The sequence below is a fragment of the Lepidochelys olivacea genome (assembly GCF_965140295.1).
Source record: "Lepidochelys olivacea isolate rLepOli2 genome assembly, chromosome: 7".
Classification (NCBI taxonomy): domain Eukaryota; kingdom Metazoa; phylum Chordata; order Testudines; family Cheloniidae; genus Lepidochelys; species Lepidochelys olivacea.
In genome coordinates, this window is record NC_140417.1 from 88,626,146 (window position 1) to 88,653,232 (window position 27,087).

Consider the following 27,087-nt stretch of genomic DNA (forward strand, 5'->3'; position numbering starts at 1 on the left):
AGGTCTTGTGACTGTAGTAGAGTATTTTGAAGTTGTCTGGTCCCTCAGTGTTCCGACTTTGTCATAGAAATCCCGTACCTCAGACACCTTTGGGGTACAGAACAATAATCATTATGAAACTCCACGACATTTGTCACCTTCCCACTTTCATACCACCACTTTCAGGGCACATGCTAAGGCACTAAAATCACACACACAAATCTAATTACAGCCTTCTAGCACTATATTTTTAATTTAATGATTTTTAAATTCCAGTCTTACCCACTCTGTCTTGTGGATGGTATGTGGAGATGGTAAGTTCCATAGAAATCAGTGGACTATTCTGATTTATTGAAATACTAGTTGGTTTTAAATTTGAGCATTGCAGTGTTTTTTGGTTCTGTTTTTTTGATGTGCACAAAAAAAAAACCCCACAACACCTTAGACTGATCATGTAAGCTGCTTGCAAACTGGTGCATTCTGGGTATTTGGAAATATTTCTGCCTCTCTACTTCCACTTATAGAGACAAAGCATAGAAACTGTCATTTCATATTGTATCAAAATCTTTTCTGTGCCTTTAGATTATTGTCAGTAGGTTATCTACTTGGCATTTTAGTCTAAGGACAAAAGCAGGCTGTGTGCACCTAAAATGATCAAACATTTTAAGGAACAGAAATTGAATGTTAGAATCTTAATAAGATACAAAAATAATACTATAATGATAGAAGGCTTGTTTTCAAATGTTTATAATTCAGCAAGAAATCTCAAATGCCTTTATTGTGGATTTATATAAAAATGCAAAATGAAAGTTTGTTTTAAGAATATAGGAATTGCCATAATAGAACATGCCAAAGACCAAACAGCTCCAATAGTGGGCAATGCCGGGTGCCTTAAAAAAAATTATGTGGTTTTAAAAGGATGTTTTATCTAGCAGACAAATGTATAACAAGATCCAGCAACGTCAAACTGGAAGTAAAATGCAAATATTTAACAGTTGTCATCATTATTATCTCCTTTATTGAAAGCCAAGGTTGGATAGGGCTGACGTCTATAGGTTTCTTGGCGTAGGCAAATACATGGACTGCCGGCCACCTCAAGTGTAAAATTTTCATTAGTGAGGGCAGTTAATCTTTGTAACTGTTAATCAAATGGAGTAAATTCTCCATCACCTGGAGTCTTTTAATTAAGTAATGTACACTAGCTGCTAACTAGGTAGAACTATTAGGCAATAATTTAACCAAAAGAGAAGAGAAAGTCGGGGGAGAAGAGTGAAAACCTATAGTTTGTATTAGACTAATGTATGATACTAATTGAATGCCCCAGAAATGCCACATCATAGAGGGGGAAATTGCAGTGCTTTTATTTTGTAGAGTCTAGTTTTTTTATTTCTTTATGCTACAATTTGTTTTTCTCTTATAGAGCTACACAAAAAATGAAATCTTTCCATAGATATTGTATATACGTTTACACTGCAGTGAAGTCCAGGGTTGGAACTCGTCAAGCCTAACCGCTCGTCCTTCTGTCTCTATTCACATTGTGCTAACCCAGGGCTCAGACCCAGAGCCCCAGCACCCTATGGAGGATGGAGGGCCCAAGCCTAAGTCAAGCTGACACCCAGGTTTCAAATGATTTTCCTTTGCAGTGTGGATGCAGCCCCACTGGACTTATCCTCTGGGAGTCTGTCAAAAGTATCCCCCAATCCTGTGGGCCAACTTACTTTGTCTTCTAGACAGTCAAATTTGGTCGACAGTCAAGTTTTCCCACATTACGCTGTGAACAAAAGGTTAGAATGGTGACATTTTGGGAGGGCACTAGGAAGTCTGGAATATGGGTGGTTGGACTCAGGCTCTCTTAATGCAGTGTAGATGCTGGAGCCCCAGGAGTCTGTAAGAGTCCGTCCTACCTGGGGTTACAAATGAATGTAAACACTCAAACCCTAGGTTAGCAAACCCAGGGTCTGCTAACTCAAGCTCTACTAACCCTGGGCTTACATTGCAGTGTAGATATACCATCCATTACTACTGTTACATTTTATTTCCTTTTCTTTTTCTTCTTCTTTTTTCTGATGCACTCTTTATATCAGAAGCCTTAGTCACTGAATTGAAATATTAGTCTCTGTTACAGTATTTTCCTTTGTTCATGATAATGTTGGATGATAAGATGACTGGGGGACGGGGGAATCATGAGGTTAACAGAAAATAAGAATCAAGATAGTGGGTCTAATAACCAAGGTAAAACTTGCAGTGTTTTGTATAAAGAGTTCATTCCAGTGGTCCCTGGAATAGTTTATACCATAGCTAGCCAAAATAGGCCTTTTGAGGTGGAATATTCTTTTTTTAATACCATTAAAACCCACAATATTTAAAAAAAAAGAATTAGAATGAAAGTGAATTATTCAAATGCACTGAAATTTGCTGTATAGTACACACATATGAACCTATTCTCTCTCTCTCTCTCTTTTTTTTCTTGCAGGCACTATCCTAGTGGACAGTATGCTAATAAAAGGGACAGCAGGAGGGACTGACCCCACTATTGAACTATCACTGAAGGACAACATCGATTACTGGGTGATTCTGGATCCTATCAGCCAGAGGCTGTACCTAAACAGTACTGGACGACATCTGGACAGAGATGTTAGTTTGTTTATTTTCCAGACTCCCCCCACCCCCTAAATCTTTGACCAGGAAGCAAGCATTTAATAGTTAGAAATGGAAAGTTTTCTAAGGGTGACTAGAAAAAAAATAGGTAAAGTAGTAACTGGATTCAGGAAACATTCTGACTCGCTGTTTTATAGACACACCATGGGTATTCCTTCATGCTGTTGGACAGAAGACATCTCTGCACCTATTTTAAATTAATGGTATTTCATGACATAACCAATACATTCAACAGCATGGGAAGTTCACATTTACAAGTTGTACCTACGTAGTTATATACATTCAGTAACAAGTTAATAGTGCCATGTATTGTTGCACACTCCCTTATTAATGTTTTTGTTTGTTTTTAATGTTCAAGATTTATCATAAACATAATAATTTCAAGGAGATGAAAAATTCATCTAGTTCTCTTTCTAGAAGATATAGAAAGGATGCCTGGGCAAGTTAGCTTGGTTCCTGATGTTAACTTGTCACCTGCTACAGATACCTGTCAAGGTACATGCCTAAAAGTTTGTACAACAAACAAGTTGAGACTGCAGTAAAGTAGAGATGTGTGAGCTGGTGAAAATAAAGTAATAACTGACCTAAACTCAACTTTAAAAAAAAAAGTAGGTAGATTTTTTTTTTTACTCCCCTCTACATTTTTATTTTTGTTTTCACATAACTTTGCTTTCTGATTCTGTATGGAAGCAGAAGTTTTGAAATACCTCCTCATGAGAGTCCTCTCCTGGAGCACTAGTCCAGCCAGAAGCGAGGAGTAAAAAAAAAAAAAAAAAATTGTGAGAATCTAGACTTGTGAGACTTAGAGCCCAATTATGTAGACATAAGAGGACCTCAGAGGATTCAAATAAGCATGTTGTGTTCTTACTCAGAACACCAGTTTATACCTTGTGTTGTTTCTTTTGTTTAGTCCTCACAAATCTTAAAGGAGCATTATCATATCAAATCTGGGTTCTATAAAAACAAACCTTTGCAAAATCTAAGGGCAACAGGAATGTTTTCATTGATGTATATTTCATTCAGTAGAAATACTCCTAAAAACAAATCAGTATCCTTCCTACATGTTTGCTCACCAGTCATTGTAGCAGTGTGTTAATACAAGGAACCTGAATGTAAAATCGACTCAAAACTGACTATAGACAGAAGTGAAAGGGCCTGATCTGAAACCTGCTAAAGTCCATAGGAATCTTTCTGTTGTCTGCAGTGGGCATAGATTAGGTCCCAAATGACCAGTTTATTTTCATTGTGTATAGTGAAATAAATGCATTAAGTAAACAAAGAGTAATAATGAAATGAAATTAGTTTTATTTAAATTATCCCTGATTTAATTTACATATATATATTTGCCTAATTGAATGCAATTTTCCTTATTTCGTATTTTTTTTCATTTGCAAAGTGTACCCATCACATTCTCTAAATATCTGTAATAATTAGCAAAGTCATGTAGAGAAACGCACAGCAGAATGGGCACAGGAAACTCTACCAACTTCCCAACAAAGAAACTCAATCCCCTCTTAAATAATCTCTTTGGACAAAGACATGTGTAGATAGGGCTTGGAGCATCCCCTGTGCTTCATCTGAGCTCCGGTTTTGGACAGAATATAAGGAGAGAAACTGTAGTAGAACCTGACATCCTAGGACCCAGCATAGACATGCAGAACTATTCTTCCAAACTCACTGCACTAAGTGAGTTTTTAGCTCTAACTAGGGCCAGGGAGAAACCGTAGGAATAAGACAAACTCAGAAGCACACTTAAATTTTATTTTTTGTTTCTGTTTAAGTGAACAATAACTACCTATGCCGGAAAGTGGGTGAATTTGGACACTAAGAACAGCACACAAACATTAAATTAAAGGAGGGTAGAGTCTCTTAAATAGCCAAGATCTAAACCTCATAGGCTTTTATAGATCAAAACCAACCACTATAATTTTTCTTCGCTGTGTCCCTTTTAAAACACATTGTTCAATGCAGACTTATATATTTGAACTTTGTCATCTGGTGCAATGACTTGATTTTATAAAAAAACAGATTTATTTTAAAAATCTAATTGTTTTTAGTCTCTTCTCTCTTCCTTCTGGTTATTTTAAAATTTCACATTCTGCAAGAAAGTACTTTTTTTGAGCCAGGTCCTCTGCTTCGTTGAAATCAAAGTTGCTGTGCCAGTTTACACCAGCTTAAGATCTCTGTTCATGTGGATATTGAAAACTGAGAAAGATGCCTTGATTCAACCTTTATACGTAGCATAGCTCTGTTGGCGCTATATTGAGATTTAGACTGTTTATTTATAACCGTTCTGCTTCCAGATTGTGCTAATGTAACTGTGTTTACAGAATTATTAAAGTTGTGTTCTGAAAAGGACTGCTTCACTGTCAGGGATACACAATAGCTGAAGTGGAGGTGACTATATTTAGACTATTCTAGACTGATAACATGCCTTTCAAAATGTAATGTGAATACCTGTACCTTCCATATGCCATACACTATCTAGTCAGAGAACTTGCTGACCTGATTGCTGTTCTGTATTGGTTAACAGTGGCTTGATTGCAGCTGAAAGTGGTTTATAGTGCTATGAATTTATGTTAATGCTCCACCATGGCAACATTCTCAAGAAAGAGAAAAAAATAGGTCACTACATGGGAAATGGATGTACATTTATTTTAGGCTTTTTATGCATTATTGTATTGGTAATATTTCCAGCATATTCTACGGTTATGATTTTGGTGCCATCCATTGCTTGTTTTACAGTTAATTATATAATATTAGTAATGGACAAATGCAAAAGGGTGAGTGTGGAATGAAATTCTGCATGTTTGCCTCACAAATTTCTTTGACTGTGAACAGAAATATTTTGAGAATACATGTGGCCTCAGTCAAAAAATAAAAAAAAATGTAAAAATCCCAGTGGAAAAACGTAGGTAAGGGTCCCCTCATGTCTTCAAGATCCTTGCCTCCCTCAAAAGCCCTGCTACACAGCTCCTCTTCAGAAACAGGAATACCTGTGGGATCTGTGGAATTCTGAAGAGACTCTGGCTGCATTTATTTAATGTAAAAATACTTATGTTTATTTCATGAGCTCATTAGATTTTCTTAAACATTCAAAACTGGAGTCATGCAAACCCTTCATATCAAAGCCTGAAACTATACAAAATCTAGAAAAACATTAGATCTTTGGCAATGTTCCATTTGAAAACTGTATGAAACTTGATAGTTTGATGGAGTTTTAACTTTCAATTTTTGGGGTTTATTTGAACTTGAAAATCAAGTTAGTATAGGAGACTTGGGTATCCAGCAGAAATTGAAGTCCCACTGTACTCGAAAAGTACAGTTTTATTCTTGCAGTAAATTAATGTAATCCTCCTGAAGTCCCTTCCGATTTTTCCATCTCCCATCTGTCCCTTCCATGTCAATTTACTACTCTTTGTGATCCAGATGAAATCAGTTGTTAGATTTTCACCTGGCCTGAACCTGGAAACACCCATTCTCCTTTTCTCTCCTTTGTTTTACCTGTCTCTTTGACCAACACACAAATGAATATTCAGTGAAACTTACTCTGAGATCAAACATTATGGAAATTTATACTGTGTATCTTGCATATTACCACAACTGAGATATTAATTTTTCAGGTCCTTAGACAGCACATCTACTAAGTGAGCCAAAAGAGATCCTTCCCACTTGCCAGACACACAGGAACTGTGCTAAACCTCCCTAAACTGACAACCACTCCATATCTTTAACTTTCTTTAAACCTCACAAGCTCTCAAGCACATAGTAAGTTTTGGGGTACCTCTCATCTGATGGAGCCCTCGCACATGTCGGTTTGTAACATAAGAGCAATAACTGGTGTGTTTTTAATTTATTTTTTTTAAACAAATGAAGCTTTAAAAAGTTTGGGTTTAGCTTGTTTCCAAGGTTGTTTGTTTGTTTTACTATTTTGAGGGAGGAGGAGCCGATCTTATTCGATTCAACTGATTGAATTTGTGAGTACGAACAGTGTACTTTTTCTGAACAGTCCAAGCCACTGGTTCTCAACCTATTTACCATCGTAGGCCGCATGGGCAACTCTCTGTGTTATGTGGGCCTCATCCACACATATATACTGCCTGTATGGCTCTGAGGATATCACTGTGTGCTTATTGGGCCACTTATTTGTTTTTAAAGTTCAATTTTTGTTTGCAGACGCACCAACAACAAACTGAGTGCTTGTGTAAAATGGGGGTGGGGGAAGAATGCACTAAATATCAATACCCACGTAAACAGACTCACCCGGAGTCTATAGGTATAATCCTAAAATCATCTGCAACTTTAAGCAAAATATATGGGCCTTATCTAATATGCAAAAGATAAATATACCTTGGCTCAGTCAGAGCAATGGGGACAGCAAATTTCAGAGTCAAGAGTCATGCAAACACCTCGGGAATGGAGGTTGTTTGTAACTCTGAACAAAACTTTGTAGTTGTTCTTTCAAAAGTTTACAACTGAACATTGACTTAATACAGCTTTGAAACTTTATCATGCAGAAGAAAATGCTGCTTTTAACTGTCTTAATTTAAATGAAACAAGTCCAGGAACAGTTTCCTTACCTTGTCAAATATTTTTTTTAAATCCCTCTCTTTATTTTTTTTAGTAGTTTACATTTAACACAGTGCTGTACTGTATTTGATGCGGGGGTTGGGGGGGCTGTCTTTTTTATATATATATATGCTGCCTGATCGTTTACTTCCAGTTCCAATTGAGGTGTGTGGTTGACCAGTCAGTTCATAACTCTGAGGTTCTACTCTATCTAGAAACTGTCAATTAGAGGTCCTCACTTGGGCACAGCTGCTGTCACAGAAAATAATACAGAATGAAAAAAAAGCTGTCTCTTGAGTATCCTGAGAACTAGCCACATGGGAATGGTAGGAATACAGAGATGAGATTTAACAGAAAGACATCACCCCTTGTTTACTTAAGGCCCATTTTTTCATTATTTTTCATTTCACAAAGAGAAGATTCATAGTTTCATGAATCATTTTTATGGAATTAGATTTTTTGGGATTTTTTTGAGTATATGAATAAATATGTTGACATTGTAACACAGCTTTAGTAACCATTTAATTTTATCAAGTAAATTATGCATTTCTTAAAGACCGTCCCTGAATATGCTTGCCATATAAGAAACAGCTGTACCTTGAGCTCTGAATGACTTGTAAAAATATAATGTAAAAATTGGTTATATTGCTGAATAGATCCAGTATGCCCATACTTTGTTGTTAAATTGTGGGTATTTAATATAGAAGAAAAACAAATGCTTGTGTTTTGTATATGTTAGCATTGGTAACTAATGAAACATTTGGTAAAATGGATCATTATTGTACTTACTTGAATGAACCTATTTAAGGAAATACATTAAATTAAATTAGCCTGACTGACTTACAGATTTAGTTCTAACACACAATCCCTGTTTTTTTCAAGCACATTCATAAACATTTTTCAGTCCCTAAACTCTCACTAATCTACTAAGCATGCTTGCTGCTGACATATTTACGACCTTCCTATACAATAGAATGTAATCCATTTGAATGTAAGATTACAATGTATGTTATATTAGCCACAGGAAGTTCTTATCTAGAGCAGTTATCCATTACGTCTAGAATGTATTGCTGGCTAAATTCTGTCAGTGCTCCTTACAGCTGTAGAAGGAACTGGACTCTGGCATGCCTACCCTTACAGGTGACCTGGCTGTTTTTAAATTATGAATACTTGGCAACTGTAAGTGATGTATTAGTGCACTTGATGCTGTTTCCAAGAACTGTGTGACCTTTCAATTCAAACACTACTACTCAAAATGGGATTAGAAATTGTAATGGAAAGACATATATTTCATCAGTCTCTTTTGCAATATTTTGAATATTCATACAAAGATATGTCATTTTATTGTCCTCTGAATGTGTCAATTGATAATAAATTTTTAAAAATCACTATCTTTACTTTGAAATATGCAGCAACATGCTAGTAGAACTGACAAGCTGCAAGAGAAGCTATATGAGAGGCATGTGTTAGTTCTACCTAACTTTTTTTTTTAAACATGTTGCAAAAATAGGTCTAGGTTGTTTTGTTTAGGGCACTGTCCCGAGAAACTTTCTAATCCAGAAATGTAAAATAACAGTAAATAGAATGATATAGAAAACATAGTTGTCTATAGTAAACATAGGCAATATTGACTGTAGTGAGGAAGTTCGGTCTATGCCTCACCTTTCTGTGTATTATAAATATGTGTTTTCTCATTTACAGCCACCAATGTCGATTCAATCCATTGTTGTTCAAGTCCAGTGCATTAACAAAAAAGTTGGCACCGTTATCTACCACGAAGTACGGATTGTGGTGAGGGACAGGAATGATAACTCCCCTCGTTTTCAGAAGCAGCGGTACTATGTGGCAGTAAATGAGGTCAGCTTCACTTTATCTTTTTTTTCCTTTTCTCCATTTCCTTGGTGTAGATTACAGTTGGAAAATGCTTCTTCCCATCCTCTTTCTTGTTTTCATATTAAAAAAACCCTTCAATTGTAAGAATCCTTTTTGTTTCTAGATAATATTTTTTTCTAGAAGATGTGGCATGGTTATTATATTGGAGTTTTTAATATGTAAGCTGTTAATCTGCAAATACAGCAGAAAGTTTGGCACAGTTCTCATCAGAGTGCTTGTATAGTTTTAGCTTGTAAGCATTAGAGAGCCATTTGCTGAAGAAACCAGGTCCTTACACTGGATCACAATGAATAAAAGCATCAGTTTAAGTGCAATAAAAATAATTGAATATATAAATATATCAACAGAATTGAACGGTGTCATAAGATAATGCTTTCCTATTACTACATAAATGCAGGGGCACAACTAAGGAACTTGTGGAAAACGAATGCCAAGTCAGGAGTCATTTTTTTAAAGAAAGAAACAATAATCCTTTGACAAAGTTGTATTCCAGTGTAAATGTTTAATTTACTTCTATTCTGTACATTAAGTGGCCTCACAAATGGAATTATTTTGACTTATCTTGTTTATGTGTCAGGGAATGATTGGAACTGCAAACTAACTCAGTAAACAAGAGATCTGAGATTTTGGGAACTGAGGGATGGATTTTGCTATATTTGTGAAAACTAAGTTATTCTGTTTACTTTCTCTCCTCTGCCTGTCTCACTTTACTTGATTCCTTTTTATTTTTATATATTAACATTATATTGGATAACAATGGTAGCCAGCACAGAGAGTAAGAGTTCCTGGCAACTCAGCTTGGTGGGTGTGACAATCAAGGTCCAGACACCCCAATGGGAGAGCAGAAGGTTTCAACGCCAAAAACAAGCAGTTAAAACAACTGATTGCATACTATGTGATTGTGCTATAAAACCATATTGAGTATGGCTTTTTGTGAAAGCTTGTAATAGTCTGAACTCGATGGTCTTTATGAGATATGTACAGACCATGGTTAAGAATATATATATATATATATATGTAGAAAATGGCAACTGTGGTGCAACTTTAGCATTACCTCACAGTAGGCTGGTGGAGTGATCAGGCAGAGAGGGGCTACCTCCCACACCATTTGTTTACACAAAACTGACTTCAAGTACCCATCCATTGTACAACTCAGGGAAAAACTGGGGTGGGTGACATTAAAGTCAATGGGAAGACACTGAGACATCTTGACTACTGACCCCAGATAATTTCCCCCATTCTGAATAAACCATGAGTTGTCATGCCAGAAGTGGGTGAGGGGAAAAAAGCCATTTAATAAATAAACTTGAATCTGAGGTGTTCATCCAAAACTTCTGCTAAGCCCAATAAAAGTGTATATGCAGATAACAGGTGTGGTTTTGTGCTGGGCCTTTCAGTACACAGGAGGGAAGTAAAAGTAGCTTTATACCTCTCCTGTATTCTGGGCTGCTCCAGTGGTTAGGGTGGTTCAGCATTACAGCAATTGTGGGGCCCTGCTATTACAGCAAGAGCTATGGGGACTGGGAAGGTGGTATCATAAGGCCAGGCAGACCAGCCAGCCCTCCTCTACTCCTGCCCTAGAGGAATTTCCTTGTAGCCCTTTCCCACTGCTACAGTCCCTGTATGTCACTAATGTACCAGAAAGGGGTTGTGGTTGAAATGAGAATCTAGCCCAAAATGTATATTTTCCAGACACTTGGATATTTTAATTAAAAGAAACTGAATATTTATAAGTCTAAACTCAAGTCTGAGAACCCACGTGCAAAAGAAAACATGCTGAGTGTGACAGTACAAGGCACAAGTGGTTTCTTAGACTTCTGACCAGAAAGTTCTTTGAGACTATCTTCTTCATGCAAGTGAGTAAAATGTAGGGGTAGAAGTTTACTACTACTTCGACTGCTTACACATGTCCATTCCAGTGTAGGTATGATTGTGCCCCTTCTGTGTCGTCTTGCTGCTCGCAGTTGGCAGGGCCCTTTATACCAGTGTTATGAGCATGCGACAACAGAGGGTGCCGGACCTGACTCAATGGATACTGCTAAGAGAAAAAAAAATTTGGCAGCTGTGCTCAGGGTGCGTGCACACCTACATTGGAATGGACATGTGCAATACATCTCGAAGATCAATACTACAGAAAGGTTAGTAGCAGTTTTTTGTTTTGTTTGTTTTTGCTTCAAGAAAAAAGGAGGATTAAGTATGTGTGATCAAGAGACAAATAAGATAAATGTAGTATGATAGGCAGCACTGGTAGCATTAAGATTACCTAAAACTTCTATTATAAGACTCTGTTTTCAGTTACAACTTTAATCATTTGGGCTGAAATTTCCCATGCCAGCTCTCTGCCTCAGGCTACCTTCTTTGGTCATTGTTGCTGAAACATTCTTTCTCCTATGCTATCAATGCCCCCTTATAATAACCTTACATCCGCAAGCACGGAGGGAGCAGGAGGAAGCACCCTTACATGGATACAAAGGGATGGGTAAGAGAAAAATTGGTATACTGAGAGTGATGGGAGGGGGGCACTAAGAACCCGGGGGACAGATAGGTAAAAACTGAGGGGGAAGGGACATGGCCAGAAGCTGGTGGAAGGGGGGGAAATAGGAGCAACATGGGATGTGGCAGGAGCCAAAGGATGAGTACAGCAATAGAAGCATGTGGAGGACAGTGAAGGGTCTCTGACTAGAGAACATTCCCATGCAGAACCTGCAACTGAACCCTGGATTCTTGAGTGTCACCATTCTTCTACTGTAAGCAAATATTTGTGAAACCTACTGGCAAAGTACGTTTTTCCATATAGAAGATAGCAACCTACTACTACTACTTGTTACTGTAATAGCTCAAGTGAATACGTGAATTCTGTTTGCTCTGATTCTAGAGGTTCTAACCTACTAATGACCTTTGTGGAGGGCAATATAGTTCCACATTGTAGAACATTTGTGGGGTTTCAGTTTCCTTTTTGTAAAACTTAAGAAATTACATTAAAAGCCACCTCACTTTTAAAAGAACATTAGGAATGCAAAGTAAAACACTCCAAAATTAGGAGGAGTCATACTTATGTTTGCTGTACAATCTTAGTTCAGTCGCTTTGTTTTCATGTATTGTTGCCATCTTTAATTACATAAATAAAACTAACCAGTGTGGATTAAATAACTAACTGGTGTAGATGATTTTGGAGAATGCCAAGTTTTATGTCCTAAAACTAAGTATTTTTGAAATTCTAATTACACAAAAGGACTTAGCCACACTGTGAATAATCTAAACATATTACATATCAGTTGCTTTCAACTGTGAAACTGTTAGAGTAATTTCCTTCTACCTTTGCACAAGAAGTGGGGGGAGGGATGAAAACTCTTATGGCTGGACTATAACCTTGAAATGGTTCTGGGTGATGGGTATCTGGCTGGTGAATCTTGCCCATATGCTCAGGGTTTAGCTGATCGCCATATTTGGGGTCGGGAAGGAATTTTCCTCCAAGGCAGATTGGAAGAGGCCCTGGAGGTTTTTCGCCTTCCTCTGTAGCATGGGGCACGGGTCACTTGCTGGAGGATTCTCTGCTCCTTGAAGTCTTTAAACCACAATTTGAGGACTTCAATAGCTCAGACATAGATGAGAGGTTTTTCGCAGGAATGGGTGGTTGAGATTCTGTGGCCTGTGTTGTGCAGGAGGTTGGACTAGATGAACATAATGGTCCCTTCTGACCTTAGTATCTATGAATCTATGGTGTTTTCCCTGGCAAAATTAAAGGGAATCAAAACAGGATTTAGAACAGGACCCTGGTAGCAAACATAAGAATAAGCATTGTTAGCTTGTGCAAGTAAGGAGCAGACTCTAAGACTTACACTTTAATGCATTATTCTTAGAAATCAAAATTTTACATGAGTATTCATCTCTGCATCCCCGCTGGCAAATACAGGGGGTTTTGGATGCCTGGAATAGCATTTTTGCTGAGGCAGCTTCTCAAACCCTAAAAAGTGTGCCAGAAACTTGTGGGGAACAGCACATTTCATCTGCGCAGTACATTTACTCTTTTAAGTATTTGTACAAAGTGGAAAGTTTGACTAGAATTATCTGTCCGCACACACCAAATAGCTTTCCTTTTTGTGAATGCATTTGGAGGTCACAAAATACTGTTTGTATGAGACTGATAAGGACCTTCTTAGGATGAAACATTGTTTTGAAATCTGTCTCTATATGGTAATGGTGGATTCTACCTTTACAGTGCTAGCTGACCAGAAAACCTGTTCTAGAAGCATTTTTTGCCCCACATCAAGGAAATACACACAACAATCTCAAGTGCCCATATGCACTATGATGTGAGCCACCAAAGGGTTTCTAATAATTTCTTACAGTAAAACAAGAGACAAGTGATGTTTCTGGCATTGTCATACTACAAACAATTGTAAAGCAGCAACAGTTTATTCTTATCAGCTGACCTAAAATCCAGAGAGAAAAACGTATCAAATAATAATAGAGTTTTAGCAAGATGATACAACTATCTTATGGTCACTCATTTGTACCATCACTGGGCAAAGATGCAGTGTTCTTGTTACCAGTTGGAATCCTGGTTTAATAAGATACTTTATTTTTCTTAATCATTGTTATGCTTATATCTTCTGACATGGCATCCCCATGCCTTTCGGCAGTACTCTTTGAGTTAATGTTCTTATTAATTAAAAAAGTATGTTCCTGAAATTTGATAAGTTTTTTTTTCTTGATGGTTTTAGAGAGTAATTTTAAAAAGTTATTGAGAGTCAATTACCAGCAGAATACAACATTTTTCCAGTTTAAACTACAAGAGTGTAGTAAACTGTTTCTGAATTATCTATGGCCTTTCTATTTCCCTTTTTGGTTTACATATGAGGTATAATGAAAATATTTGTGTTGTGTAATTAATATGAAGACACTAAAAAAAATGTTGTGTGTATGACCTCTAAACTTTGACAGAAAGAAATCTATTTATAATGGAGATTATCCTAGATATTCACACATGCATTTTATAATTATAGACAGTATAATTACAAGAAAACTATTTGTGGTCAAAGTTTAATTTATTAGATATTATCAGAAACATCAAGGGGGAAATCATTTTAATAAATTGAATTCCTAATATTTTAAGTCTTTTTTATGTTTAAATTGTCTTTAAATCATCATAAGGAATATTTAAAAAAAAAGTAGAGAGCTCTATTTTAATTTTAATATAATTCCCAATCTTGCTAATCTGCTCTTCTGTCATGTTAAAATTATAAATTTCAAATCAACCCCATACTTTAGCAGAAAGCCCTGGACGAACTGGACCCAATAGATCTTGCATGTCTTTACTTGTTTTGTATCGTTGTGTGTAGGCTTTCATTTTCATTCACAATTAGAAGACCTCAAGTGTTACAGAAAGAGAAGATAAACATTTGCATGGTCAAATGTATCTGAATTTCAGAGTCTCCTTTAAATTCAGAAATGGGCAGCAGTCTCTTTCCATACATCCCTTCTAATATCTGGAAACTTATAATGTTTTTGTAAGAGCCTGTGGGAGTAGAATCTGGGACTATAGTGGTGCTAGGCTGCTGATGCTTCTGTATCACCACTGGAAGCTGTCAAGGTTCCTTCCCCACTCTGAACTCTACGGTACAGATGTGGGGACCTACATGAAAGACCCCCTAAACTTGTTCTTATTCTTAAAGATTTTCCCAAGGTAGAAACTTTGTCTTGTCCTTGAACAGAATGCTGCCACCACCAAGCGATTTAAACAAAGAACAGGGAAAGAGACCACTTGGAGCCGTCTTCCCCCAAAATATCCTCCCAAGCTCTACACCCCATTTCCTGGGGAAGGCTTGATAATAATATCCTCACCAATTGGTACAGGTGAACAAAGACCCAAACCCTTGGATCTTAAGAACAATGAAAAATCAATCAGATTCTTCAAAGAAGAATTTTATTTAAAGAAAAAGTAAAAGAATCACCTCTGTAAAATCAGGATGGTAAATACCTTACAGGGTAATCAGATTCAAAACATAGAGAATCACTCTAGGCAAAACATTGAGTTACAAAAAGACACAAAAACAGGAATACACATTCCCTCCAGCACAGCTAATTTTACAAGCCATTAAACAAAAGAAAATCGAACGCATTTTCTAGCTAGATTACTTACTAACTTTACAGGAGTTGAAAGGCTACATTCCTGATCTGTTCCCAGCAAAGGTATCACACAGACAGACAAAACCCTTCCCCCCCGCCCCAAGATTTGAAAGTATCTTGTTCCCTTATTGGTCCTTTGGGTCAGGTGCCAGCCAGGTTAGCTGAGCTTCTTAGCCCTTTACAGGTAGCAGGATGTTGCCTCTGGCCAGGAGGGATTTTATAGCACTGTATACAGAAAGGTGGTTACCCTTCCATTTAAATTTGTGACAAGAGCTTAGGTTGGGGTTCAGCTGAAGGCCCTGTGAAGCTAGGCTCTTCAGGAAGTACTGTCCAGCAGGTCCTGGGTGGCAGTCCCTCACCGCCTACTGATTGGCTCATGCTGGTTTATCAACCAGGAAGCCATCATAGGGAGCTGTCTGAGCAACAATGCGGACTGCCTGTTTGCTTCTGCTTCGGAGCTTGTTTTGCTGTGGACCCTAGATTCTGGCTTTCAACCCTGGTTTGTCCCAGACTCTGCTATTTGCTTGCTGTCTGTAACCTGGTGCCTCTCCCTGACCTCCTGATATCCTGACCCAGCTTGACCTCAATTCTATTTGCCTGCCACCTGCAACTTGGTGCCTGACCATGACTTCCTGGTATCCTGACCTGGTTTGATCCTGTTTCTGCTACTCGTCTCCTGACTGCAACTTAGTAGACTAGTGCACACAGGCTGCCCACAGCCCAGCCCTGACAGTTATGATATACAGAAAACACTTTTTCTGAGAGACCTTCTGAAAGACCTAATTCTTTCAATTTCCCACTCATTTCTCCCCTCACCAAGTTCCTCCCAAAATAACAGTACATAGGAAGAATAAAACTTCAAAATGGCCCACTTCAAAATGAGTGCATTTACTAACCAATGCAAACATACAGCTTTACTTGTGTAAGACTTGTCTTTTCTTCCCTCTACTCTTCAAGTGTTTCATAGCCCTTTTTGATCATATCTTCTCTAAGGCACTGATCCAGCAATCTGATCTGAGCATTCAGATCTCTGAAACCAGTGGATTCCACATGTACACAGAGGTCTGCCTGTGTGGACCAGATACCCTATCAGGATCTTGGACAATTAACTTTTTATAGGTTGGATGTTGGCTTTTATTTGTCTGCAATCACCATACAAATTATGGCACTGAATAAATGAATATAAGAGAAAATTGAGAGATTTGCCATTAACTTTTCCAAAATGAAAATCTGGAAGAAGTAGGGTTAGAAGATTTAACATATTTTGTCAAGTTATTTTTTTATATTACAATAGCTCCCAGAGGCGTCGGCTGTGATTGTGGCATATTTGTGCTCGGCACTGCAAAACAAAAAGTTTCTGCCACAATATTGGATAGAAGCAGTAACCTTTTTTCCACATCACAGTTCAGAATAGGTCATTAAAAGACTCTAAACAAGTAGATATGATTTGGATCTGTCATGTGCACATAAGGAAATCATGGTTAGAGAAATTAAGTATTTCTCTCTCATACTCACACATATATCTAAGAAAGTATGACCCACAATGAAAGTGGTGTGTGGAGAAGATACATTGGATTATTCTTGGTTTGAAAAAAATGTCTTTAGATGAAGAAAACTTCTAACTGCAGAAATGTACATTAAATGTTTGTCAAGGCAATAGTTTATAGTGGCTTACCTTAAATATTCCATTGAATTTTTGTGGGGGTTATGTTGGTTGCAACAATATTAGTCTGATGTGGTATCTGTGAAGGTTGATGTAGCCATTAATGGAACATGGTCATAAGTGCAGACCAATATCTGGCCTGGATTTATCATAGTGCAGACTCCAGTGAGGCATGTTTTATAAATCTCACTGCAACTTTAAAAAAGCCTACTGTAATGTCTTATGAAATATGTCACCAGATTTACTAATTTTCAGTTTTGAATGAACAATATTATTAATACATTGTTCTCTTTACAAGATTATTACCATGGCACCAGAATCATGTTCATGTTTTAGCAATGTTTATATACCAAGATGTAGGTTCCAGAGTAGACAGCTCTCATAATGGTATCATGTGTTTAATGATATTTGGTGTTTTTCTTAAAGCCTCAAACTGAAGTCAAATTAATATTTGAGAATCTCAGCTTTCTCTTTATAGAACAAAAAAGGCTATGGGGAGATTTCTAGCTCTTGGAGTTGCAGAGAAAAGTCTGAAAACATGCCCTGTACCCTGAAGGCTCAGAAGGCAAGAAAAAACTCCCAAATTATTATTATAATTTAATTTTATTTATTTTGTTTCATTATTATAATTAACAATGAGATCTGACTCATGATTTTTGAATTGGGATTGGGAATACCTAGGTTCATAATTGATGGAGGCACTGGTCATGACTGCATAGTTAAAGTTTGAGTTCAGTTTTTCACTTCAGTCAGGAATTCAGCCTCTTTGTTTTATGTGAATAACACAAAATTTCCTTTCCCAAACTTTACAGTACTTACTCTTTGAGTATAGAATACATTTTATGAGGATCTAAATCTTTGAGTTAAAATTAAAAATTGGGTTAATCAAAAATGTAGCTTCCATGTCAGTCTTTCTTGGCCTAGGTGACTGCAATAAGGAATAATGCAGACACTTCAAACTATCCATCTAGTCAAAATTCATTGGAATCTTCTCCTATGTTATATTTGAGGAAATTAGGTTGTAATTAAGCTATTAATGATTGTTGATCTCATGATTTGTATATGGTACAAACAGCCTTAATAAACAACTCAGGTAACTTTTAAGAGGAAGAATTGACAGCTAAGGTGACAAGTTTCAGAGTAACAGCCGTGTTAGTCTGTATTCGCAAAAAGAAAAGGAGTACTTGTGGCACCTTAGAGACTAACCAATTTATTTGAGCATGAGCTTTCGTGAGCTACAGCTCACTTCATCGGATGTATACTGTGGAAACTGCAGAAGACATTATATACACAGAGACCATGAAACAATACCTCCTCCCACCCCACTCTCCTGCTAAGATGAATAATCCAATTACCAACTTTCCTCTACAACTAATTTACATGCAACAATTCTGTTGATTGTAATGACTGTTTGATATGAGGGAGCTTAGACATGTGTCAGGAGTTCTCATATGTAGAATCCTTGGCCCCACTGTCGCTGCTCTTTAAAGATTTTGGGGCTGCATGATAGCTTCGACATCAGTGCTTGCAAGGCTCCCCATGGCACCACTGTACTGGCTCCACTGTGCATTGAGGAAGCACTGCCCGTGTAACTGAGCCAGAAGTGCAAGGGGACCTCTTAAAGAACTGAGACATTGGCTCTTGGGGAATTATGTTCTTCCTGCCCCCTATCCCTATATCACCATTCTTACTAACACTGACCTCTAAATCAGTAAGCCAATGGCAAATTAAGGGACTGAATTACCAGACTATTTTAGCTGTTCCCCTCCCCCCTTTGGTGTACTAGTGAATCTCCCCTTCAAAGTAAAAAAAATAAAATAAAAAATTTAAGGTTCATACTCATTTTCAGAATAATTGGAAATATCTTCAGTTTCTTCTTCAGTACGTGCAGAAACATTTTAATAGTGTAAAAAAGGAAAGCCCCAGACAAAAACTTCATTAAATTACTAATATATGTTATCAACCTTACCTCCATGTGAAAGGCTAAAAACATTACAGATGCTGTCATTATCCTAAAATCAAGTACTCTAAACCCAGGAAGTTTGGATTTAAGATTGAATTTAAAAGCAATCCAAATGTGTTAGGTTAAGAAATGCATAGCTAACTCATACAGCATCCTAAACACTACCCTGTACTTGTGCCAGGAGGGGGAAAATATGAAAAAGTAATGTATCTTTAAAATCAGTTTAACCTTGGACCACAGACACTAAATTTCCTTAAAATCATATAGTTATTCCATGGCATCACTACAGGGCACAGTTAGTTAGTTTTATTCAGTTACAGGTTCATATACCATGCTGATCACCATAGTATCTGAGCACATTCTCGTAGTGCATTAAGCATCTGCCATGTGGTGTTTGTTCTCTCATCTTCTCCCTAGGAGAGAAGCATATGCAGTGGAGTGTCTTGATATTTTGGTTTTGTTCTATTTTATATTTTTGGGGAAATGTTTAGTTTTTAAATATACATGTTGCTATGTATCTGTTAGAGAAAGTACAGTCAAAGAAATGTGCCTTCCACTTCACATGGAAGGTGGTGAGGTTTGTGATAATTCTTAGTTTCTGAGGGAGTTTGTTCCACATCTCATACTGGCCCCTGAGAAAGTTCAGTCTCCTGAACAGACAAGCTTTACCATTATTGTAGAGAATTCTGTTGTGCCAGAATGTAGTTTTCCACCAAGATGTTCATCCCCAAGTTTTAGATATCCTGGGCTCAGGTCATGCAGCCTTCTGAAAATAAGGACCAAGGCGTTGAACTTAATTTGAAATTCTATGGAAGCCAGCACTGAGAGTGGAGGACAGGTTTGATGTGCTTGCAGAAACCTATGTTGCTGAGGAAAGACACTGCAGCATTCTGGACTAGTTCGAATTTCCTAATTGCTGAATGCTTTATGCTCCAGAGTATCTCATTGTTATAGACCAGCTGAGAAATGAACAACTGAAGTCACGTCATCATCCACCAGGATGAAATGTAGTTCCCTAGCTAATCGGAGATGATAGAAAGCATTACTCATGGATGCTGCTATGTGAGAGCTTACCATCAGCAAGGAATACAAGAGTACTCCTAAACTACAGACTGAATTAACCAATTGTGGTTAACGTAAAAAGATTAGAATGACCATGCTGGGTCATCCATCCACCCCAGTATCCTGTCTACTGACAGTGGCCAATGCCAGGTACCCCAGAGGGAGTGAACCTAACAGGTAATGATCAAATGACAAACAGAGGCTAGGGACACCATTCCTTACCCATCCTGGCTAATAGCCATTAATGGACTTAACCTCCATGAATTTATCCAGTTCCCTTTTAAACCCTGTTATAGTCCTAGCCTTCACAACCTCCTCAGGCAAGGAGTTCCACAGGTTGACTGTGTGTGGTGTGAAGAAGAACTTCTTTTTATTTGTTTTAAACCTGCTGCCCATTAATTTCATGTGGTGACCCTGAGTTCTTATATTATGAGAACAAGTAAATAACTTTTCCTTATTCACTTTCTCCACACCACTCATGGTTTTATATAGCTCTATCATATCCCCCCTTAGTCTCCTCTTTTCCAAGCTGAAAAGTCCTAGCCTCTTTAATCTCTCCTCATATGGGACCCTTTTCAAACTCCTAATCATTTTAGTTGCCCTTCTTTGAACCTTTTCTAATGCCAGTATATCTTTTTTGAGATGAGGAGACCACATCTGTACGCAGTATTCAAGATGTGGGTGTACCATGGATTTATATAAGGGCAATAAGATATTCTCTATCTTATTCTCTATCCCTTTTTTAATGATCCCTTACATTCTCTTTGCTTTTTTCACTGCTGCTGCACACTGCATGGACATCTTCAGAGAACTATCCACGATGACTCCAAGATCTTTCTGCTGATTAGTTGTAGCTAAATTAGCCCCCATCATATTGTATGTATAGTTGGGGTTATTTTTTCCAATGTGCATTACTTTACATTTATCCACATAAAATTTCATTTGCCATTTTGTTGCCCATGCACTTAGTTTTGTGAGATCTTCACAGTCTGCTTTGGTCTTAACTATCTTGAGCAGTTTAGTATCATCTGCAGACTTTGCCATCTCACTGTTTACCCCTTTCTCCAGATCATTTGTTTTGTACCTTCCATCAATGGTGACTGCACTATGGCTGCCAACTCTTCAGAATGTTTTCCTTTGCCTGCCAGCATCACTTCTGTCTTAACTCAAGTTCAGCTTCAACTTTGTGTTTTTCATCCATGACCTGATAGTGTCAAAGTACTTGGTCATATTGGTGGTAGTGGTGTTGTCTTATGTGATGCAATGTAGAGCTATGTCATCTGAATATTTCTGGCTTTTTGAGCCAGCTCACCTACAGGCTTTATGTAAATATTGAAAAGGACCAGCGAGAGAATTGGTCATTGTGGGACTCCACAAATGAGGGGTCTAGTGATAGGAAACTATCATTATCAGTGGGGGGAGGGATAGCTCAGTGGTTTGAGCATTGGTCTGCTAAACCCAGGGTTGTGAGTTCAATCCTTGAGGGGGCCATTTAGGGATCACGCAGGGAAGAAAGGTAAGCAGCAGGATACGGACCCTGGACTTCAGGAAAGCAGACTTCGACTCCCTCAGGGAACGGATGGCCAGGATCCCCTGGGGGACTAACTTGAAGGGGAAAGGAGTCCAGGAGAGCTGGCTGTATTTCAAGGAATCCCTGTTGAGGTTACAGGGACAAACCATCCCGATGAGTCGAAAGAATAGTAAATATGGCAGGCGACCAGCTTGGCTTAATGGTGAAATCCTAGCAGATCTTAAACATAAAAAAGAAGCTTACAAGAAGTGGAAGGTTGGACATATGACCAGGGAAAAGTATAAAAATATTGCTCGGGCATGTAGGAATGTTATCAGGAGGGTCAAATCGCACCTGGAGCTGCAGCTAGCCAGAGATGTCAAGAGTAACAAGAAGGGTTTCTTCAGGTATGTTGGCAACAAGAAGAAATCCAAGGAATGTGTGGGCCCCTTACTGAATGAGGGAGGCAACCTAGTGACAGAGGATGTGGAAAAAGCTAATGTACTCAATGCTTTTTTTGCCTCTGTTTTCACTAACAAGGTCAGCTCCCAGACTTCTGCGCTGGGCATCACAAAATGGGGAAGAGATGGCCAGCCCTCTGTGGAGATAGAGGTGGTTAGGGACTATTTAGAAAAGCTGGACGTGCACAAGTCCATGGGGCCGGACGAGTTGCATCCGAGAGTGCTGAAGGAATTGGCGGCTGTGATTGCAGAGCCATTGGCCATTATCTTTGAAAACTCGTGGCGAACCGTGGAAGTCCCGGATGACTGGAAAAAGGCTAATGTAGTGCCAATCTTTAAAAAAGGGAAGAAGGAGGATCCTGGGAACTACAGGCCAGTCAGCCTCACTTCAGTCCCTGGAAAAATCATGGAGCAGGTCCTCAAAGAATCAATCCTGAAGCACTTGCATGAGAGGAAAGTGATCAGGAACAGCCAGCATGGATTCACCAAGGGAAGGTCATGCCTGACTAATCTAATTGCCTTTTATGATGAGATTACTGGTTCTGTGGATGAAGAGAAAGCAGTGGATGTATTGTTTCTTGACTTTAGCAAAGCTTTTGACACGGTCTCCCACAGTATTCTTGTCAGCAAGTTAAGGAAGTATGGGCTGGATGAATGCACTACAAGGTGGGTAGAAAGCTGGCTAGATTGTCGGGCTCAACGGGTAGTGATCAATGAATCCATATCTAGTTGGCAGCCGGTATCAAGTGGAGTACCCCAAGGGTCGGTCCTGGGGCTGGTTTTGTTCAATATCTTCATAAATGATCTGGAGGATGGTGTGGATTGCACTCTCAGCAAATTTGCGGATGATACTAAACTGGGAGGAGTGGTAGATACGCTGGAGGGGAGGGATAGGATACAGAAAGACCTAGACAAATTGGAGGATTGGGCCAAAAGAAATCTGATGAGGTTCAATAAGGATAAGTGCAGGGTCCTGCACTTAGGACGGAAGAACCCAATGCACAGCTACAGACTAGGGAGCGAATGGCTAGGCAGCAGTTCTGCGGAAAAGGACCTAGGGGTGACAGTGGACGAGAAGCTGGATATGAGTCAGCAGTGTGCCCTTGTTGCCAAGAAGGCCAATGGCATTTTGGGATGTATAAGTAGGGGCATAGCGAGCAGATAGAGGGACGTGATTGTTCCCCTCTATTCGACATTGGTGAGGCCTCATCTGGAGTACTGTGTCCAGTTTTGGGCCCCACACTTCGAGAAGGATGTGGATAAATTGGAGAGAGTCCAGCGAAGGGCAACAAAAATGATTAGGGGACTGGAACGCATGAGTTATGAGGAGAGGCTGAGGGAGCTGGGATTGTTTAGCCTGCAGAAGAGAAGAATGAGGGGGGGATTTGATAGCTGCTTTCAACTACCTGAAAGGGGGTTCCAAAGAGGATGGCTCTAGACTGTTCTTAATGGTAGCAGATGACAGAACGAGGAGTAATGGTCTCAAGTTGCAGTGGGGAAGGTTTAGATTGGATATTAGGAAAAACTTTTTCACTAAGAGGGTGGTGAAACACTGGAATGCGTTACCTAGGGAGGTGGTAGAATCTCCTTCCTTAGAGGTTTTTAAGGTCAGGCTTGACAAAACCCTGGCTGGGATGATTTAACTGGGAATTGGTCCTGCTTTGAGCAGGGGGTTGGACTAGATGACCTTCTGGGGTCCCTTCCAACCCTGATATTCTATGATTCTATGATCTGGAGCAAAAATTGGGGCTTGGTCCTGCTTTGAGCAGGGGGTTGGACTAGATGATCTCCTCAGATCCCTTCCAACACTGATATTCTATGATTACTCATTAGCTATGTCCCTTGAGGACATTTTAGTGCATTACCTTGGACCCCTGCCCCATCTCTCCAGGTGGGATGGCAGGATATCATGATTAACCACGTCAAATGCTGCGGAGAGTTCTAGGAGTGTGAAAATGGATGTCTGTCCTCTGTCCATTGATGGGAGAACATCAAAGTCACCCAAGCAGTTGTTTGGGTGCCTTAATTGTTCATTTCTTACCTTAACATGTTTGTATTTCTTTTAAGTGTCACCTTGACTCTGGATATCTGGATTTATATTGCCTGGGTTTGAGAGAATCTCAGCAGCCCTGTAATGTGTTTCATCCTTACATTGCTGTTACAAATTCTCAACCTTTAATGTAGTTTTGGTTTAGAATATAAAAGGAGTGAATTCATTATTGGCTAATACAATTTAAAAACCAGGTTAACTGCTTTATAATAAGGATAGAATAGTGCCTTGTAATTAATGAAGATTTTTTTTCTTCTTGGAAACAAAAAATATGTGGTTAGTGTTCAAGGCTATGTATGTCATTTGAATTCTTCTCTTGCAGAGAAAGCAGCATTTATGCAGTACTGTGTCTTGAACTCTGATTGAAAGTGAATTTTCTTCACTTTCTATATAATTACTCAAGTCTTTTTCCATATGGTATTGAAGTAATTAATCTCTGCTGTTATACATCATCAAAAGTGCATTAGCTCACAATGATTACTTGTAAATCTTATTTTGTTCTGCTATATGACACACTGTGCCAAATTCTTCTCTTTTTCTAACTTTGATAGTAAGCAATAACAAGAGAATTCATTCTCAGTGTTTCCTATGAAGGTGATGAATATATCCATCAGAATGTATCTCTCTAGTACAAATAAATAATTTCAGCAAGTTTATTTATGTTTAAAGTTTCCTGTGTAACTTTCACCTATGGAAATAGGAGGCTTACTGTAAGTGTTTCCTCTTTGCTTAATCACATTCTTAATTCCAAGATATGTTTTCTTTCTATTTCTTACTTGATTTGTTTCCTATCATTGCTATTGTTTACAATACATTGCCTTTTCCACAAGGACAGATAATCTCAGCCTTGTTGCTAGTAGTGATAATAGACTTCCTTTACAAATGTTTATAGTTTACCCAGTGTAAGATCAGGCATCCACAATGGCCATCAGTAATCCGTTTGGAATACTATTTTGATGTCTGACTTTTTTGGAAAATTTTAATGCCTTCCCAGCGGCTCAAATATCTAGAAACCAAATTTGCTTCTTTTTTTTTTATAACTGCAAGATATTACAGGTAGAGAATAAGCATGTCTGATGGTTAGAACAGAGGTTTGTGAGTCAGGTCCAATGGTTTCTACTCCCAGTTCTGTGTCTGATTTGTATCACCATAGGGAAGTCAGTTAACTTTTCTGTTCTTCACTTTACCTTCCTGTACAGAGCTGTTGTGAGGTTTAGCTAATATTGTAACATGTTTCAAGTGTAGAGCAGTGTGCTAGGATCCCCAAGATGCAACCTGGAAATGGGGTACTGCTGTGCCCCCTTAACTCTCCACCCTGGGCAGTCTCTCTCAATGCTTTGCTAGTGACAAGCAACAAACCCAGCCAGATGCTGTTATCCATCAGCCCAAGAGCAGGTAGAGCCCACACCGAGCTGTATTGCATGAAGGCACCCAAAGCCTCTCGTGAATCACATGGAGAAAGGCACCAGCCAATCCCCCACCCCAGCTCCCCAACCTTACACCCCAAAGTTGTACCATCTTACCCTGGTCAGAAGCCTGGCCAGTGTAAGTTTATTAACCAGTCCAGCCCTCCCTCAATGTGGAGAGGACATGCACCTGCCTTGTAAACTGAGCTGAGTTTTCCCAAACACTTCAAGCAAAATACAATGTTTAGGTAAAATATAAAACAGATGTATTAACTATGGAAAGATAGATTGTAAGTGACTAAATGGTAGGCGTAAGAAGGTCAGAAATAGTCACCAAAGAAAATAAAATATAAATGCCAATCTAAATCTTAAACCTTATTACACTATGTGGTATTTAGATCAGCAATGTTTTCACCCCACTGGATGTTACAGTTCATAATACACAGGTTTCCCTCTTAAACCTAGACCAGTCTCCTCAGGTGAAGTTGTCATCTTCTCAGCATTCACCTGCCCTGTTGCTACCAGCATAAGTGGTGGAGGAGAAAGGCCAAGATAGAATGCCACAGTCCCTCATTTTATATTCTGTCCAAGTGCCAAGAAGACACTCGCCCAGACATGTCCTGGTGAGCTTTGCTGAGTCACAGTTATCAAGTAAACCCCCATTGTGTGGACTTGTGCAACTGAGCTATTGAGTTGATTAATGGTTGGTTAACAGCCATCTGGCAGCAGAGATTCTCAACTTACAACATATTTCAGTAATAACCATACAGAAAAATCTCATAACTTCAAACACACATTAATGATATACACATTTGGACAGAACAACTTGTTTCAGCAGATCATTACCTTTCATGTGATATCTTACATGGCATGCTTTGCATGAAACCTCACAACCATATATTAATGATGAATATGGGGGTGACAGGGTGCCATTTCGAGCGACAGTGTGTCACAAGCAGCATTATTTGTCTTTGCTGAAAAGATCTAAAGTCACTTTTTTCATTATAAGTCAATGGAAAAACTCCCATTGGCTTCATTGTGAGGTGAACAGGGTCTCTTCTTACACTGTTCTGGTGGAGATTTTTGTATTAACTATCGTATATATTTTAAAATGATTATACTTAAAAAAATCTATAGATAGGTTCATAAATCTGTTTGGGAGATGTTTTATTATGCTCTTATCACTGGACTGGTCGGGGAATAGGCCACCCCCAGGATCCTTATTGGGTAGGTGTGTGCACTATCTGTCAAAAGAGCCCTTTCCTTTCTCCCCACCAGGACATATTTGGAGATTGTGATACGTCTGGGGCTGGGCAGAGTGTAACAGTGTTTCAATTATCCTAGCCACTCTAACCCCACATGGCCAAAGGGGGTGGGAATATGTTTGAGAGAGCTGATGGGCTCCAGTGAATAGCACCCCATTTGTTTAAGAATTTCTAATCTCAAAGCAACCATTCTTTGGGCTGAAAGCTACTCCACCTCATCTGACCTGTTAGCCTGTGGAGCAAGAAAACTGTAGCTTTTACCTCAATATAATTAGATGAGGTAAACCCCAACTGGAGAGTATTAGGATTGACCTTGACTAAGTACATTCAGATAAAAACTAGCTTTGCCTCGTGTCTACTAAAACTTCATCAGGAAATCAGGAAAGCTATCTTCAGTTAACAGTGTCATTCCAGAAACACACCTCTTTTTGCAGTGAAAACTTGAACTTTTCTCTCATCTGTACCCTCACTCCTCTTCC

The 27,087-nt window shown here is 38.7% G+C and overlaps 1 protein-coding gene across 1 annotated transcript in view; it reads left to right on the forward strand.

Annotated features, from left to right (window-relative positions):
• The window catches only part of PCDH15 (protocadherin related 15), a 772,236-nt gene that overhangs the window by 272,837 nt on the left and 472,312 nt on the right, over positions 1 to 27,087 (forward strand). The window contains exons 4-5 of the mRNA XM_084633606.1: positions 2,453 to 2,613; positions 8,908 to 9,063. Coding sequence (XP_084489732.1) covers positions 2,453 to 2,613; positions 8,908 to 9,063 — 317 coding nt within the window. The remainder of the gene's footprint in view (positions 1 to 2,452; positions 2,614 to 8,907; positions 9,064 to 27,087) is intronic.